The sequence below is a fragment of the Bolinopsis microptera genome, chromosome 9 (genome assembly GCF_026151205.1).
Source record: "Bolinopsis microptera isolate Bmic1 chromosome 9, MBARI_Bmic_1.0, whole genome shotgun sequence".
Taxonomy (NCBI): domain Eukaryota; kingdom Metazoa; phylum Ctenophora; class Tentaculata; order Lobata; family Bolinopsidae; genus Bolinopsis; species Bolinopsis microptera.
In genome coordinates this window covers 8,608,115-8,623,139 of record NC_087080.1, presented here as the reverse complement: position 1 = coordinate 8,623,139, position 15,025 = coordinate 8,608,115, and the positions used below count along the sequence as shown (strand labels likewise).

General features: G+C 36.6%; 2 protein-coding genes across 4 annotated transcripts in view; both read right to left on the bottom strand.

Moving 5' to 3' along the window:
• LOC134820849 (vasculin-like protein 1) overlaps nt 1-15,025 on the bottom strand; it is a 632,099-nt gene that overhangs the window by 83,832 nt on the left and 533,242 nt on the right. The window lies entirely within an intron of this gene.
• On the bottom strand, nt 2,506-7,870 carry LOC134820846 (uncharacterized). 3 transcript variants are annotated; one of them, XM_063831480.1, is made up of 10 exons: nt 7,273-7,870; nt 6,866-7,031; nt 6,300-6,730; nt 6,096-6,192; nt 5,803-5,907; nt 5,441-5,583; nt 4,446-4,563; nt 3,916-4,093; nt 2,759-2,847; nt 2,506-2,576 (listed from the first exon to the last, which is right to left on the bottom strand). In XM_063831480.1, the coding sequence occupies exons 3-10, from the start codon at nt 6,411-6,413 to the stop codon at nt 2,572-2,574; spliced, it is 849 nt and encodes a 282-aa protein (XP_063687550.1). In that variant the 5' UTR covers nt 6,414-6,730; nt 6,866-7,031; nt 7,273-7,870; the 3' UTR covers nt 2,506-2,571. The 3 variants fall into 3 exon arrangements, with proteins under 3 accessions (XP_063687550.1, XP_063687551.1, XP_063687552.1); XM_063831481.1 differs by having other exon boundaries at nt 6,300-7,031; XM_063831482.1 differs by having other exon boundaries at nt 6,300-7,870.

Genomic DNA, 15,025 nt, shown 5'->3' with positions numbered 1-15,025 from the left:
TGAGCATGAGCGTTCTAATACTAAACCCTGGATATTACCCTGGCTTGAAGAAGCATGTGCGCGGAAACAAGAAAGTTATCATAGTAAAGTACTTGAACCTACAATGAATAATATAGAGGCCTATAAAAAGCTAAAACTTTTCTGTAAAATACATGTCAACATTGCCAAACAACGATACTATAAAAAACAATTCGAAAAATACCAGGACTGCTCCAAAAAACAATGGCAAATAATCAACGGTTTACTTGGTAGAAGCAGGAAAACTGAGCAGTTAAGACTTAAAGGTTCGGACGGGTCGATTTTGAGTTCTGAAGATACCGTGGCTGAAAGGTTTAATGACTATTTCTCGAACATTGCTACGAACATCAAAACTCAGATAAGTGCCCGTCAGACCTTTGACCCTGGGGGGTTCCAGGAATATCTGCCCACATCCTGTTCTCAATCAATCTATCTCCAGCCTGCCGAAACGATCGAAATTCAAAGAATTATTATTGGTTTGAAGAACAAAGCGACCCTTGACACAAAAATTGAACCACTAAAAGTAGCCAGTTCCAGCGATAGTTTCCTTGCTATATTAGCAAAAGTTATCAACGAATCCTTAAGTACAGGCATATTTCCACAGGCCCTTAAAATTGCCAAAGTAACTCCCATCCATAAAGGAGGCTCTAAACTTGACGTTGAAAATTATAGACCCATCTCTCTCTTAGGTTCCTTCTCAAAAATCTACGAAAAACTGATGCACCGACGTGTCTTAGAATTTCTCAACAAAAATAGTTCTTTATTCGAAAATCAGTATGGTTTCCGTCCAGGAAGGTCTTGTGAACATGCTCTTCTTAATGCACAAAGTACAATTTTACACTCTCTTAGCAAAAACCAAATTTCACTACTGCTATTATTAGATTACAGTAAAGCGTTTGACGTCCTGGATCATGCTACACTGCTAAATAAATTACAGCACTACGGCATCCGGGGAATAGCTCTAAAGTGGTTTGAGTCATACCTAAGTGATAGAAGCCAATATGTAGCAATAAACAATTCACATTCGTCCCACAAGCCTATTGTGCATGGTGTGCCACAAGGGAGCATACTAGGTCCCTTACTTTTCGTCATATACATCAACGATCTTCCCGGTATTTCTAACATGATGGTAAAATTCATACTTTATGCAGACGATGCAAATATCATTATTAACGGTTCCAATGTCCAAGAACTAATGCTAAGGGTCAACCAATTAACGGAAACATTATCACGGTGGGTTAATAGCAACGGATTAGCACTAAATCTAAAAAAGACGTGTTATATGATTTTCTCGAAAAAGCGCATAGAACCATCATTGATTAAAGTACAAATAGAAAATACAGTATTAGAACGTAAAACTGAAGCCCGGTTTCTTGGTGTAATTGTAGATGAAAAGCTTAACTGGAGTAACCACATAAAAGCACTGAGGAGCAAGATGTCAAGATTTATTGGGGTGATGTACAGGATAAAACATAAATTGCCAATGAAGGCCCGTTTACAGATTTTCCAAAGTTTTGTTCAGTCCCATTTAAACTTCTGCTCACTTGTCTGGGGATTTGCTTCAAAATCTCTTATAGAATCTCTTTTTGCTAAACAAAAACAAGGTATGAGGGCAGTTATGGCCGGAAATGTGAACTACTACTACAAGGACGGAAAACTGCCAGAGCACACAAAACTAGCATTTAAAGAACACGAGGTCTTAACCGTTCAAGGGGTTATCGTTAAAAACGCACTTATTTTACTGCACAAAGTTCGAAATATGTCTAGTTTGTTACCCAAATCGATTTCAGAACTTTTCCCTCCTAACACACCCAAACAAGGAACGACACACGAACAAAACTTAGACTGGTTATCAATTTACTCACAGACTGACCTGAGATCTAGCATCTTTTATAAAGGCCCAATGCTCGCTATTTCAGAGCATAACACTCGCATTACATGCCCATCCAGTATATTTTCTATCAACATATATAAGAATTCGTCAAAAAAAGTACTACTAGACTTGCAAAGTGCTGGCTGCAACGACGAATGGCCACCATTTTTACTCCACAACCTACCTGGATTACGTAAATCACAAAGAACATAGTCAATAATCACTCAAAACCAAACTCATACAGCTCAAATTAAACAATCTGAATCATACAACATTTCAAACCACCTGCCATTCTAACAGCACATTCCTTATTTCACTGCCACATAACGCATATCTACACTGATAACACACCTAATTGCGGTGAGGCAGCATCATAAAGTTACTAATATCAAATATGTTTGCAGATCAGGGCCAGTCGACTCGACCAATACAATTTTAATTGAATAGTTTTAATAGATAACATCACAATTATAATCTGCGTGCCCCTCGGGGATGAATATTTAACTTATTTCAATTATATATTACTTTTGAGTAAACATTGGCTGGTACTACGGACCAGTCCCCCAATCAATCAACAAAAATGCATTAGATAACGCTATTTCTCCATGCATCTTGGCCTTTCTGATTGCTGATAGATAATGATTGGGTCGCAAATCGTCCGCCCTTTCTTTGTTCTTTCGTCAATCTGAAAAAGAGGCGGGTTATATTTTCAGTTTCTCTTATGTTTGTAATAATAACAGCTGTTGTAAGTGATTAATTTAATCTATTTTTGATTGTGCATCCCATGTATGGGCAATGACTTGCAAATAATAACGTCAGTTTAGTGTTGACTAAAAATATAATGAATGATTTGGTTCTTCATCTTACTTAAAATCCAATCAGAAACAAAGTCTTCAACTTCCAGATTTTCCGGATCAAAGTTGAAGTCCATCTCAGTCAATAAATTTCGTTTTTTCCTATAATGTAATCAAGAGATTATGTAATTATGATGCAGTAATTCTAATTGGTGTAAGAACATACCGACAACTTATTATTTTAGAGTTTCCTAATTTAAATATTCAGCTCCTCTTAATTTTCTGGTAGTAATTTAGGTACGTGGTAGTTAATGAGCTGTAAGATTGGTATGGCCTCCAGCTCACCATTTTTGAGATTCAAGCAAATCAAGGATGTTCAAAGGGTGCAGAATGTTCAACTCGACAAAATACCGGTAGAAACTATTTCGTAGGCCCTAAAATTACTCTTCCAGATCCAGTCTTACCCTTCAATTGGACAGAACTCAATCGCTGAAGTAGCTCTGATACGTCCGATTAGAACCTGTAAGACTGGCTTCCAGCTCGCCATTTTTGAGATTCATGCAAATTTTGAGATTCAAGCAAATCAAGGATGTTCAAAGGTTGCAGAATGTTCAACTCGACAAAATACCGGTAGAAACTATTTCGTAGGTCCTAAAATTACTCCTCCAGATCCATTCTTACCCTTTAATTGGACATAACTCAATAGCTGAAGTAGCTCTGCGATAGACCAATTAGAACCTATAATGCCCTCAGGGACGTTATATGTGATAATGTGTCATGAGGGTGAAATGTGATAACGCTAAATTTTTCTCAGGGAGCATTATCAAAACAGGTATAAGAACAGCGAGAGACCACTTTCATTTCTCGTAATACGTTTCCGGCTCCACAGTTAATTAGTTTCAAAACAAATAACACTGGCGTTCTATATATTAGACACTATATTGTATCATGCGCACGTATCACATTACACCCCTTCCAATCGGACAGTCGGGCATTATAACTGATAATACTCTCTCACTCTATCAGGCCGCGCAAACCCCCTCACTACGTTCGGGTGTTATCATGCGCGGCCCTCAGAGTGAGAGAGCATTATTGCGTTATAACTTTAACCCTCTACGTGAATATGTTAGCTCACACTGCTAAACAGAAATGGTAAAGCAAGTCTCAGATTAATATTACGTTTCATTCTGAATTTAATATTTCATGAGATTAAAAAAGATTAGAATTCACCTGCTGTCGTATTTTTCAGAGCATCTGTAGAACATAATCTTCCGACCGTTCAACGAAACGCGATTAGTTCTCTCCGAATGAGTCCAAACGGGTGGAGTCAACCTTACTTTGAACGTCATGTAAAGACGCCCATTTGTAACCCCAACTTTCCACTCGCACAAACGTTTCAGCTCGCACGCTGAATGAAGTAAGGGTATGTTACCATATCAACTATGATTATTAAATAACCTGCCCATTCTGTTGGATTACGCCTAGGGATCGTTCATTTACTATCTAAGCCAGACGTAATTACTTAGTAATCAGGGATAATCAGGGGGTAATCAGGGGGTTTGGAAAAGCATACGCTAATAGTAATGTTATTTACACACAATTTCTGTGCATAAAATGGCTTACGGAGATTTGAGGTGGTCTGACGTAATATGTGAACGGTCATATTAAGTTAAACAACGGTCAGATTAAGTAAAACAAACACGTCTTGTGCTCAATAAGATCAAATTAAGGATGTGCAGAGCCCGATGTTGAACACTTACTGTTATCTATCAGACACCTAACAGCTTTTTTAAAGCCGCAGACTGTATCGATCTCCGAGTTTAACTTCTCCTCCATTTTTTCTTTTCCGAATTGGCCACTCTGCGATGGGTGACATGGCTGAAAAAGAACAAGCTATAATATAACTTTGCAAACGGAGCGAAGTTAATTGAAAGTAATCACTTAATTCATCTTGAACTCGATTTATATTTTATAGTTACGGATGATTTTCATATAATGTCTAGCTTCATGATGTTTTATACTGTCTAGCTTCCATTTTAACGTTTCGCCAGACTTGCCTAAACCTAAGCTAGAGTTAGGCGAACCCCAAACAACTAGGTTAAGAAAAGGAAAGATTTTCAGCGAGTTGAAAAATATGTATTTTACGAATTTTATAAAATATCAAAAATACGTTAAATACGGCGTATTTTATTTTCGTTGAATAAAATACGTAATAAGTGTTATTGTACCATTGATAGCTCCAATAAAGTAATAAGTACTATTGCTTTATATAAATTTACGATTTTATCAAAACTCGCGTAGCTCTGTCGTTTTTCACCTCGCATATGACTTACCAAAGCATTAAAGCGTTGAAGTTAAATAGAAATGTGTCTGAAAAAATGCAAACGAATGACATAACTTTAGTCTTTGAATGAAATTTCAAGAAAAACGTATTTTAACGTATTTTTGACGTATTTTATTTCTAAGCAAAAATACGCAAAATACGGCGTATTTAAAAAATTATCTCACGTAGTTTTCAACTCTGAAGATTTTGAATAGATCAAGATGATCCGAGGACCGAGTAAAGACTAGAGAGGGTTCGATAAAGCGTGTCAACTGTGAGACATCAATTATTGGCAAAATCGCCGACTTAATTGAATAATTTGGTCCCAGGCGATAAAGGAGCACATAGCTGATAGCGCATATCGAAATATTTAATTAATTAATTAAATTGATAATTTTAATTACTTAATTAAGAAAATTGAAGATATCTTACTCCCACTAAGTAGGGTAGGGTTAAAATCTGGGTCCCTTCAGCAAACTCCAGGGCTTTAGTCTCTCTGCACCTGGCCAAGTACAGCTTCACGAAGTGGCCTTCTTCTTTTGAACATGTTATACTAGCTCCTGAGTTGGCGGTCTCTGGGAACAAGTTAACCTCAGAAATAAGTTGTTTTATCTCGTGGATTTCCCTATAAGTATAAATTAATTATTAAACCCATCAGCTATCAAATATGTGTATTTCTGGAGCTTTCCAGTGACGGATATTCCCATTCTGATAGACGGTTAACAGTGGAGCTGAATATTTGCATATAATGGTTACATTCGTTTTCTGTGTTTACAAAGTAACACTTTTCAAACCTTCAAGAGTGTATCGTATACTGTCAGTGTCAGCTGGACACGTACTGATCGTGCGAGTAGTGGTTCCATCTCCGTTATCTATGGTTTTTATCACTGCATCCTCAACTGAAAATAAAGGGTTCCATTTGCAACGTTTTGTCGTTTTGTGAAGTCTAGGACACAAGGCTCGTTTCGACGAATTCAAACTCTTCCAGATTCAATTGGAAGTAATATCAACAGTTCAATCTGTACAACTTTGGGCCAGGCATTTCATCTGACTGTTTTGGTATCGATTATCGTAAAAGTTAACTAACCATCGTTGTGTGTCTGGAGTGGTAAAGAACTACAATGGTAGTATGTTGTCACAGTCATGCTCTGAACAGTAGTTCCTATTACACCCTCGTAGTCAGCCTGGGGCATAAATAACATGACTTCTTGTTCAATCAACTCAAAAAAGAAGCTTGACATCACCAGATATTGTATTGGATTTATATTATGTACATTTCTTCTTAACCAACCTTACACTTGATGCGCTGACCATTCCTCATAACATATTTAGCTTTAATAGTTTTCGTAACGTATGTAACAGAATGTTCTGTCCCAGTAGATGAGACCAGGGTATCCCTCACCATTTCATAGAGGGAGGTATCAAAGTTACCTCGTCCGTCAGAGAACCCAAATGTGGGAGCTACTTCACCGGTAGCTATGCAGGTGAGAGTTATAGTGTCACCAACAGTTGGGCTGGAGTCAGAGGAAGTAAAAGAGGTGATGGAAGCGAGCCTAAGGGTTAAGTCCCCTGATATTACAGTTCCTCCTAAGAAGTTGTAGTTTGAGTCTGCTTTGTATTGGATGGTGCATCTCAACCTTGCATTGTCGTCAGTTTCCTTCAATTTACGGAGAAGAAGAGGTGACACTCTTGCTTCCTACTAGCGAATTCTTTTTGGAAAAACTGAAAGTGATAACATTTTACTGCATAACAAAACGAGCCACATTTTCACGACGAAATAATCAACGCATTCAAATATAAATTAACTATGAAAGATAAAAATGTTAAGAAGTTTTATTATAAAGCTATAACTATTACCGTTCATCTTCTTCGATATCTTTCCAAGTTGAGCTAATTGAGTCAAAGAATTCCCAGCCTATTTTAGCGTCAGTAATCACTATCTCTTTCGTATCTTTATCAAGATAGAGATTACCATTTTCCCTCAACACCCCGTGTGATTGGCAATTAAACTCTGCTACCTTGCCTGAGGATCATTAATTATACTCCTTAAATACTGCCAAGACTTGAATAGTTGAATCTCTACCCGAATATTGCTTAAACTCACAATTAGCCTCAAAATGTTTCAAGGCTTGAATCCGCTTCCTTAATAAATTGTTATTAATAATAGTTTCTGAAACATTTTATCAACTGTGAGTGCGTATTGATAAGCCTACTTTTTACAAGTTATGCATCAAATAGTAATCTCAATATATAAGTATAATTACCCGCAGCCCCCCATGTGGTCTCGCTCGTCCCAGTAATGTCTAGAATAGAAAGATAAACACTATCCGAGTTGATCTCTTTTCCCTGAAGCCAACTTGCTTTGCAATAAAACTCAATACTATCCTCAGAAGATGTGACATGTTAACCAACAGCCAGAACACCAGTAGACGTTACCACCCCATTGGACTCGGAATTAGTATTTTCAACCGTGCCCAGGGACTGGTGGTCGGATACTCGGTGGAAGGAGATTGTAGCAGCACTGTCACCGGTAGCCTGGCAATTGAGCTCCCCTGTTCCTCCTTTTACAACGTTTGTGGTAACTGGAGGTGATGAAATCGTCCGAACTGTTAGCTTTGATGGTGAGGATTTTATGAAGAGTTTTCCCCATTTTATCATGCAGATGAACTCGCCCTCAGATTTTCCGTTGACCTGAATTTTTAGTCGATTAAAAGGACAAATAGTGTTATGAAGTGAAAAATATTTACTGACATATCAGAGCCTTTTTATTTTGAAATGAAACAAATTCTTCATATTATGTAGCTAGGGTGTGGACTGTGGATTAGCTATTAATACCTGCAGTTAAAACATTTCCATCCCATTTCATAATCACAGTGCTGGCAAGCACGACCGGTGCATTTATTGTGGGTATACTATGTACCCCCTTTACTATTATACCCCCTTTACTATTATACCCCCTTTGGTACACGTTACAAGCCTCTTTCGTGCACGCGAAGCGTGCACTCCGGCCGGAGGCGGCGGCCGAAGGCCGCCGCCTCCGGCAGGAGTTTTTCAGGCATTAAGACTCATCGGAAGTCGTTCAGCAGATTTATTTTTAGTTCAAAACATTCTAATTTGATGTCAAAGATGACAGGAATAAAAAATAGTTATGTTGAGATTTTTAAGAAATTTGCATAAAATACTCGCCAGCACTGTTATACGAAATTCGGTAAAAAACCCAAAATCGCCATACTCAGGTGCCTTAAAAACCATGTTAAAATCGAGTTAGAGATCTGAAATTTTTCAGGGCGTCTAGACGTTGACCAAATCGACTGCAAAAAAAAGTTTCAGGTTTCAGGAACATCGGGAAGTGGGTTTTCTAGAACCCCTGTTTTACGACAGATTGTCGTGATATCTATCTATATATATACATATATACATAATTTGAACAATTGAAACAAATCAAATTGGCGGGCAAACGATCCGTTTCATGATATGTATAAAAACAATACCAATCATCAGTGCCAAATAGAATAATGAATTGTAGCGCTATGACATGTTGCTCCTTTATAAAATAATTTTTATCGATCATGAAACATTTTCAAAATTTCCAAAAAAACAGTTTATTGTGTCCGTCCCAATTTTAAAATTGTCTATGAAGTAAGGTAGTAAGATATCTTTGGCTTTTAAAGTTGTAAACTGCGTTGGCCTTCGTGTAGTGGTAGAGGAAAATTCTTTACTGAGTTCCGTGAAGCTGGTAGAATTAGGATCCGTATTTGAGAGTTACCTAATTGTTGATTCTGGTTATCAAACGAGAGTGCTCAACAACGACGAGTCGAAGGAGCATAACTAATAAATAGTTGTTGTTTGGTTTCCCAAAGAGAGTGCTCGACTGCAGTTAAGCAGGAGCATTATAATTCGAACAATTGAAACAAATCAAATTGGCGGGCAAACGATCCGTTTCATGATATGTATAAAAACAATACCAATCATCAGTGCCAAATAGAATAATGAATTGTAGCGCTATGACATGTTGCTCCTTTATAAAATAATTTTTATCGATCATGAAACATTTTCAAAATTTCCAAAAAAACAGTTTATTGTGTCCGTCCCAATTTTAAAATTGTCTATGAAGTAAGGTAGTAAGATATCTTTGGCTTTTAAAGTTGTAAACTGCGTTGGCCTTCGTGTAGTGGTAGAGAAAAATTCTTTACTGAGTTCCGTGAAGCTGGTAGAATTAGGATCCGTATTTGAGAGTTACCTAATTGTTGATTCTGGTTATCAAACGAGAGTGCTCAACAACGACGAGTCGAAGGAGCATAACTAATAAATAGTTGTTGTTTGGTTTCCCAAAGAGAGTGCTCGACTGCAGTTAAGCAGGAGCATTATAATTTTTTGGAAATTTTGAAAATGTTTCATGATCGATAAAAATTATTTTATAAAGGAGCAACATGTCATAGCGCTACAATTCATTATTCTATTTGGCACTGATGATTGGTATTGTTTTTATACATATCATGAAACGGATCGTTTGCCCGCCAATTTGATTTGTTTCAATTGTTCGAATTATAATGCTCCTGCTTAACTGTAGTCGAGCACTCTCTTTGGGAAACCAAACAACAACTATTTATTAGTTATGCTCCTTCGACTCGTCGTTGTTGAGCACTCTCGTTTGATAACCAGAATCAACAATTAGGTAACTCTCAAATACGGATCCTAATTCTACCAGCTTCACGGAACTCAGTAAAGAATTTTCCTCTACCACTACACGAAGGCCAACGCAGTTTACAACTTTAAAAGCCAAAGATATCTTACTACCTTACTTCATAGACAATTTTAAAATTGGGACGGACACAATAAACTGTTTTTTTGGAAATTTTGAAAATGTTTCATGATCGATAAAAATTATTTTATAAAGGAGCAACATGTCATAGCGCTACAATTCATTATTCTATTTGGCACTGATGATTGGTATTGTTTTTATACATATCATGAAACGGATCGTTTGCCCGCCAATTTGATTTGTTTCAATTGTTCGAATTATAATGCTCCTGCTTAACTGTAGTCGAGCACTCTCTTTGGGAAACCAAACAACAACTATTTATTAGTTATGCTCCTTCGACTCGTCGTTGTTGAGCACTCTCGTTTGATAACCAGAATCAACAATTAGGTAACTCTCAAATACGGATCCTAATTCTACCAGCTTCACGGAACTCAGTAAAGAATTTTTCTCTACCACTACACGAAGGCCAACGCAGTTTACAACTTTAAAAGCCAAAGATATCTTACTACCTTACTTCATAGACAATTTTAAAATTGGGACGGACACAATAAACTGTTTTTTTGGAAATTTTGAAAATGTTTCATGATCGATAAAAATTATTTTATAAAGGAGCAACATGTCATAGCGCTACAATTCATTATTCTATTTGGCACTGATGATTGGTATTGTTTTTATACATATCATGAAACGGATCGTTTGCCCGCCAATTTGATTTGTTTCAATTGTTCGAATTATAATGCTCCTGCTTAACTGCAGTCGAGCACTCTCTTTGGGAAACCAAACAACAACTATTTATTAGTTATGCTCCTTCGACTCGTCGTTGTTGAGCACTCTCGTTTGATAACCAGAATCAACAATTAGGTAACTCTCAAATACGGATCCTAATTCTACCAGCTTCACGGAACTCAGTAAAGAATTTTCCTCTACCACTACACGAAGGCCAACGCAGTTTACAACTTTAAAAGCCAAAGATATCTTACTACCTTACTTCATAGACAATTTTAAAATTGGGACGGACACAATAAACTGTTTTTTTGGAAATTTTGAAAATGTTTCATGATCGATAAAAATTATTTTATAAAGGAGCAACATGTCATAGCGCTACAATTCATTATTCTATTTGGCACTGATGATTGGTATTGTTTTTATACATATCATGAAACGGATCGTTTGCCCGCCAATTTGAATTGTTTCAATTGTTCGAATTATATTTATAATGCTCCTGCTTAACTGCAGTCGAGCACTCTCTTTGGGAAACCAAACAACAACTATTTATTACATATATCTATATTATATTTTAAACTTGACGAAATTTCCCCGGCAACGGGGACATAGAAGAAAAAACACCGAAAATCGACCTCAAAATGACCCTCTGGTGAAATCAAACCCAGCTCGCAAATGGAGTTGAAACCTCGCCATTTTTAGCAGGGTTGTAGAAAAAGGATAGGAATAGGCTATAGCATTCTTAGAATTTTGATTTAGGCTTTAGATTTTTTATAATTAACGTCGGAAGTGAGGTAAAATAACCGTTAGAATAATGTCGCTATTTTAGCAAAGGTTTACTGCGCTGTTGCGTAGCAACGTTAAAATGCACGTGCGCGAGCAAAAACATCTTAACTACGCGCGTTGTTATGCTGTATGAGTATTGCTACGTCATAATTTCAAAACTAGCTCACATTTACGCTCACGCTATGACTTATATTCATAACTTTGGTTGTGATTGGTATTTTTTGATGCGGTAAAAAGTATCGTTTTGGGAATCCGAATACTAACAACGCTGTTGCCATTGTTAGATAAATTCCATTATGTCTACAGTATAACAGAGCTATATGATGAAGAGAAATTAAAACATAACTGATTTTTAAAATTTCCTCGAACAAAGCTTTCGACTAGCGGTTTTCTTCGCTAGAGCTACACACAATGCTGACATTACGCCGCGCACACACCATTAACAAAAATATTGTTGTTTTCTGATTACGCAAATAACTTTGCGCAGTTAAACATCACGTGCCATTTTAATTGCCTGGCAATAATTCAATTGACTGTCATTCTCGATTGAAATATCTTCCAACGATTAACATATTTTACTCATCTGTTGTTGTTTTTCAATGCCCTTTCGTGGATCTAGACCTGCTAAACGGAGATCTCTGCACAATCGATTTGCTGTGACAGTTAAAGATATTAAAAAGTTCAGACACCGTGACTCATCGTAAGAACCTACATATGAGTATTGCTGAAAGCACAGTGTAAGGCCTACACGGACCGCCTCTAACTAGCCAATCCCTGTTTACATGCCGTGTAGCAGGGGACTAGAAAGAGCTAAACTAGTAAGCGGGGCATAGCCAATACACTATACTTCCATCATTGAGTATATTACCAACCAAGAGGAAAATTTCCTTGTGTTTGGAATCTACGAAGACGAAAGTTGTACAATCCAGCGAAATTCCGAAGAATCATTCCAGTAGACTAGGCGCATTGCAACCACAGCCACGGAAATACTTATGAGTATTGCTGAAAGCACAGTGTAAGGCCTACACGGATATATTTAACTTTAAACGTCGTTACATTACCATTCTTGCTTTATAAATATCATCTAAAATTTGTTGTATCTGTATCTATCCTCTTTAACATTAACTTTTAATTTCACTTTCAGTACCGATGACTCGATCCTTACAGATCAAGATTCCCTGAATCTCACTCAACTTTCGCGGTGCCTTAACGTACCATTAATCTCTGCTAATCTAGACGAACATCCATCAAATTCTACCAGGTATTCGATTAACCCCCAAAATATGCGTTCCACCAGCGGTGGTGGAGACGACAGTGACAGCTCTGATTCTAATGACTCCGATTCTGGTAACTCTGATTCTGATGACTCCGATTCTGGTGACTCTGGTGACTCTGGTGACTCTGGTGATTCTGGTGACTCTGACGGTGATGACAATAACAATAGTGACAACGATTCTGACAGTATTCCCGATACACCTCAAGTCAAGGTAGAAACGGTATTTCCTCATCCATACTGAAGAGATCCCTTCTCTGGAAAGGCCTTGAAAAATGCACCTTAACACAATCTATGAGACTTAGACCTGGATTGGAATATTGGCATAAGTATCTTGAAGATCTCGGTAATGGAGTACTTAATAACATGTCTGATGATGTAGAACTCAAACACGTTGAAATAACGCCTTCAATCAACGAACTGATTAATCGCGTCTTTCCTGATCTTTACTCTACTCCATTGAATAATGTCATCCTTTGTCCACTTAATTCTTCAGTAAACGCAATCAACGACATGATAATTGACGAAATTCCAGGACAGTCAACAACGTATACATCTATCGACTCATCCCTATCAGAGGATGGCCAGGCGACTTATCCAGTGGAATTTTTAAACACTGTGAATATTGGTTCACTTCCACCACATAAACTGAAGTTGAAGGTGGGGACGCCTATTATTGTTCTCCGCAATATTAACCATCCAATTATGGTTAATGGAACACGGGCCATTGTGTCACGTCTCCATAGAAACACAATTGAAGCCTTCAACAAAAATGGAACTATAATATTGATTCCACGAATAACCCTGGTACCAACAGACGCTTCTAACGGCATTATATTTCGTAGAAAACAATTTCCGGTTCGGCCATGTTACAGCATGACCATAAATCGTGCTCAGGGACAAGACATCACTATAGTTGGACTGGACCTTAGGTCCGAATGTTTTAATCATGGACAGCTTTGCGTCGCTCTGTCAAGAACACACGATCCTAAGGATATCTTGGTGCTGTCAAGTCGGGGCAATATTGCAAAGAATCCCGTGTTCAAGGATTGTCTTCATAACTAGCTATTACTTATTTTCATAGCAATCAATTTTCATATAATAATTTCATATAATGATAATAATTTTGAATTAACGTTTTGTCAGCCTACGTAAATATCCATTTATTAACCTATTTGATTTAGGATCTACGCTCAACTTCCCAAGTGTTGAGTCATTTGATTTTGATAAAATATTTCATTTTCCCCATACTATTCAGCAAAAATGTCCTTTTTCAAATCAGAGAATAACATGTCGATGACAGTGAAAGTGATAGATGGAAAGGCGTGTATGTCCTATTTTATTGGTAAGTTTTTGTATCATAAATGATTTCATAAACTTTGTGATTGAACTTTATTATATGATATAGATAAATATAATATAGATATCTATATTTAAGACTATTTACTAATTTAAGACAATGAGTAAACGACATCTACAACATTCAGATGGAGAGGAGAAATTATACTTCCCAAAGGATGGTGAGACTGTACAACAGTCATTGGTAATAGTCTCCACCATCCTTGAGACTTTAGAAAATTACGACGATTTCAAAAAAGACAACGAAGATTTTATCAAGATTTATCTTAATGAACCTGATTTTAGCGGGAAGGGTAAAAGAAGGAGTAAGCGGAAGTGATTTTATTTATTATTTATGATTTTATTATTTTATTATGTCATTCTGTTCTTTATCTTTTATCTTTTATCTTTTATCTTTTATCTTTTATCTTTTATCTTTTATCTTTTATCTTTTATCTTTTATCTCTTATCTTTTATCTTCTGTCATTGTATATTTCGTGTAATGATTATATTTTGATTGCGTTTCATTTTTTTATGTGATTTGATTTATTTATTTACAATTTACATTTATATTTTGTTCGTAACCCTATTTACAGAACTTGCATCATACTATCATACATCCATATCTCTCTCTATGATCAGAAAGGTCCGTCACATTTCATTTAATCCAACCGGTACAGTGACTTCTTCCTATCTATTTATTTTTATAACAATCAATTTTTATATAATATTTTTATTTTATTTATTTTATAATTCTAACGTTTTTCCAACCTATATCCATTTATTCACATTTGTAACTCAGGTTAAATCTACACTCAACGTCCCAAGTGTTGAGTCATTTGATAGATTATGTCATTTTACCAATTTCATTCAGCACAAATTTCCTTTTTTATTTATCACAATTCTTTCATACGTAAAAACTTCAATTTGAACAGATCTATCAAATGAGACGATGAGGGACCTGACATTTACCGAAATGATTCAAATGTGTAATTCATATATTTTCAGTGAAGCAGGGTTCGGGAACTAAAGCATATTTGTTGGATTGTTTGACCATTGACTAGCGATGACCGATAAATTCGAACGATAAATTCGCTCCCTTATAGTGTCCTTTAATAAAATTTTCGACTACAGC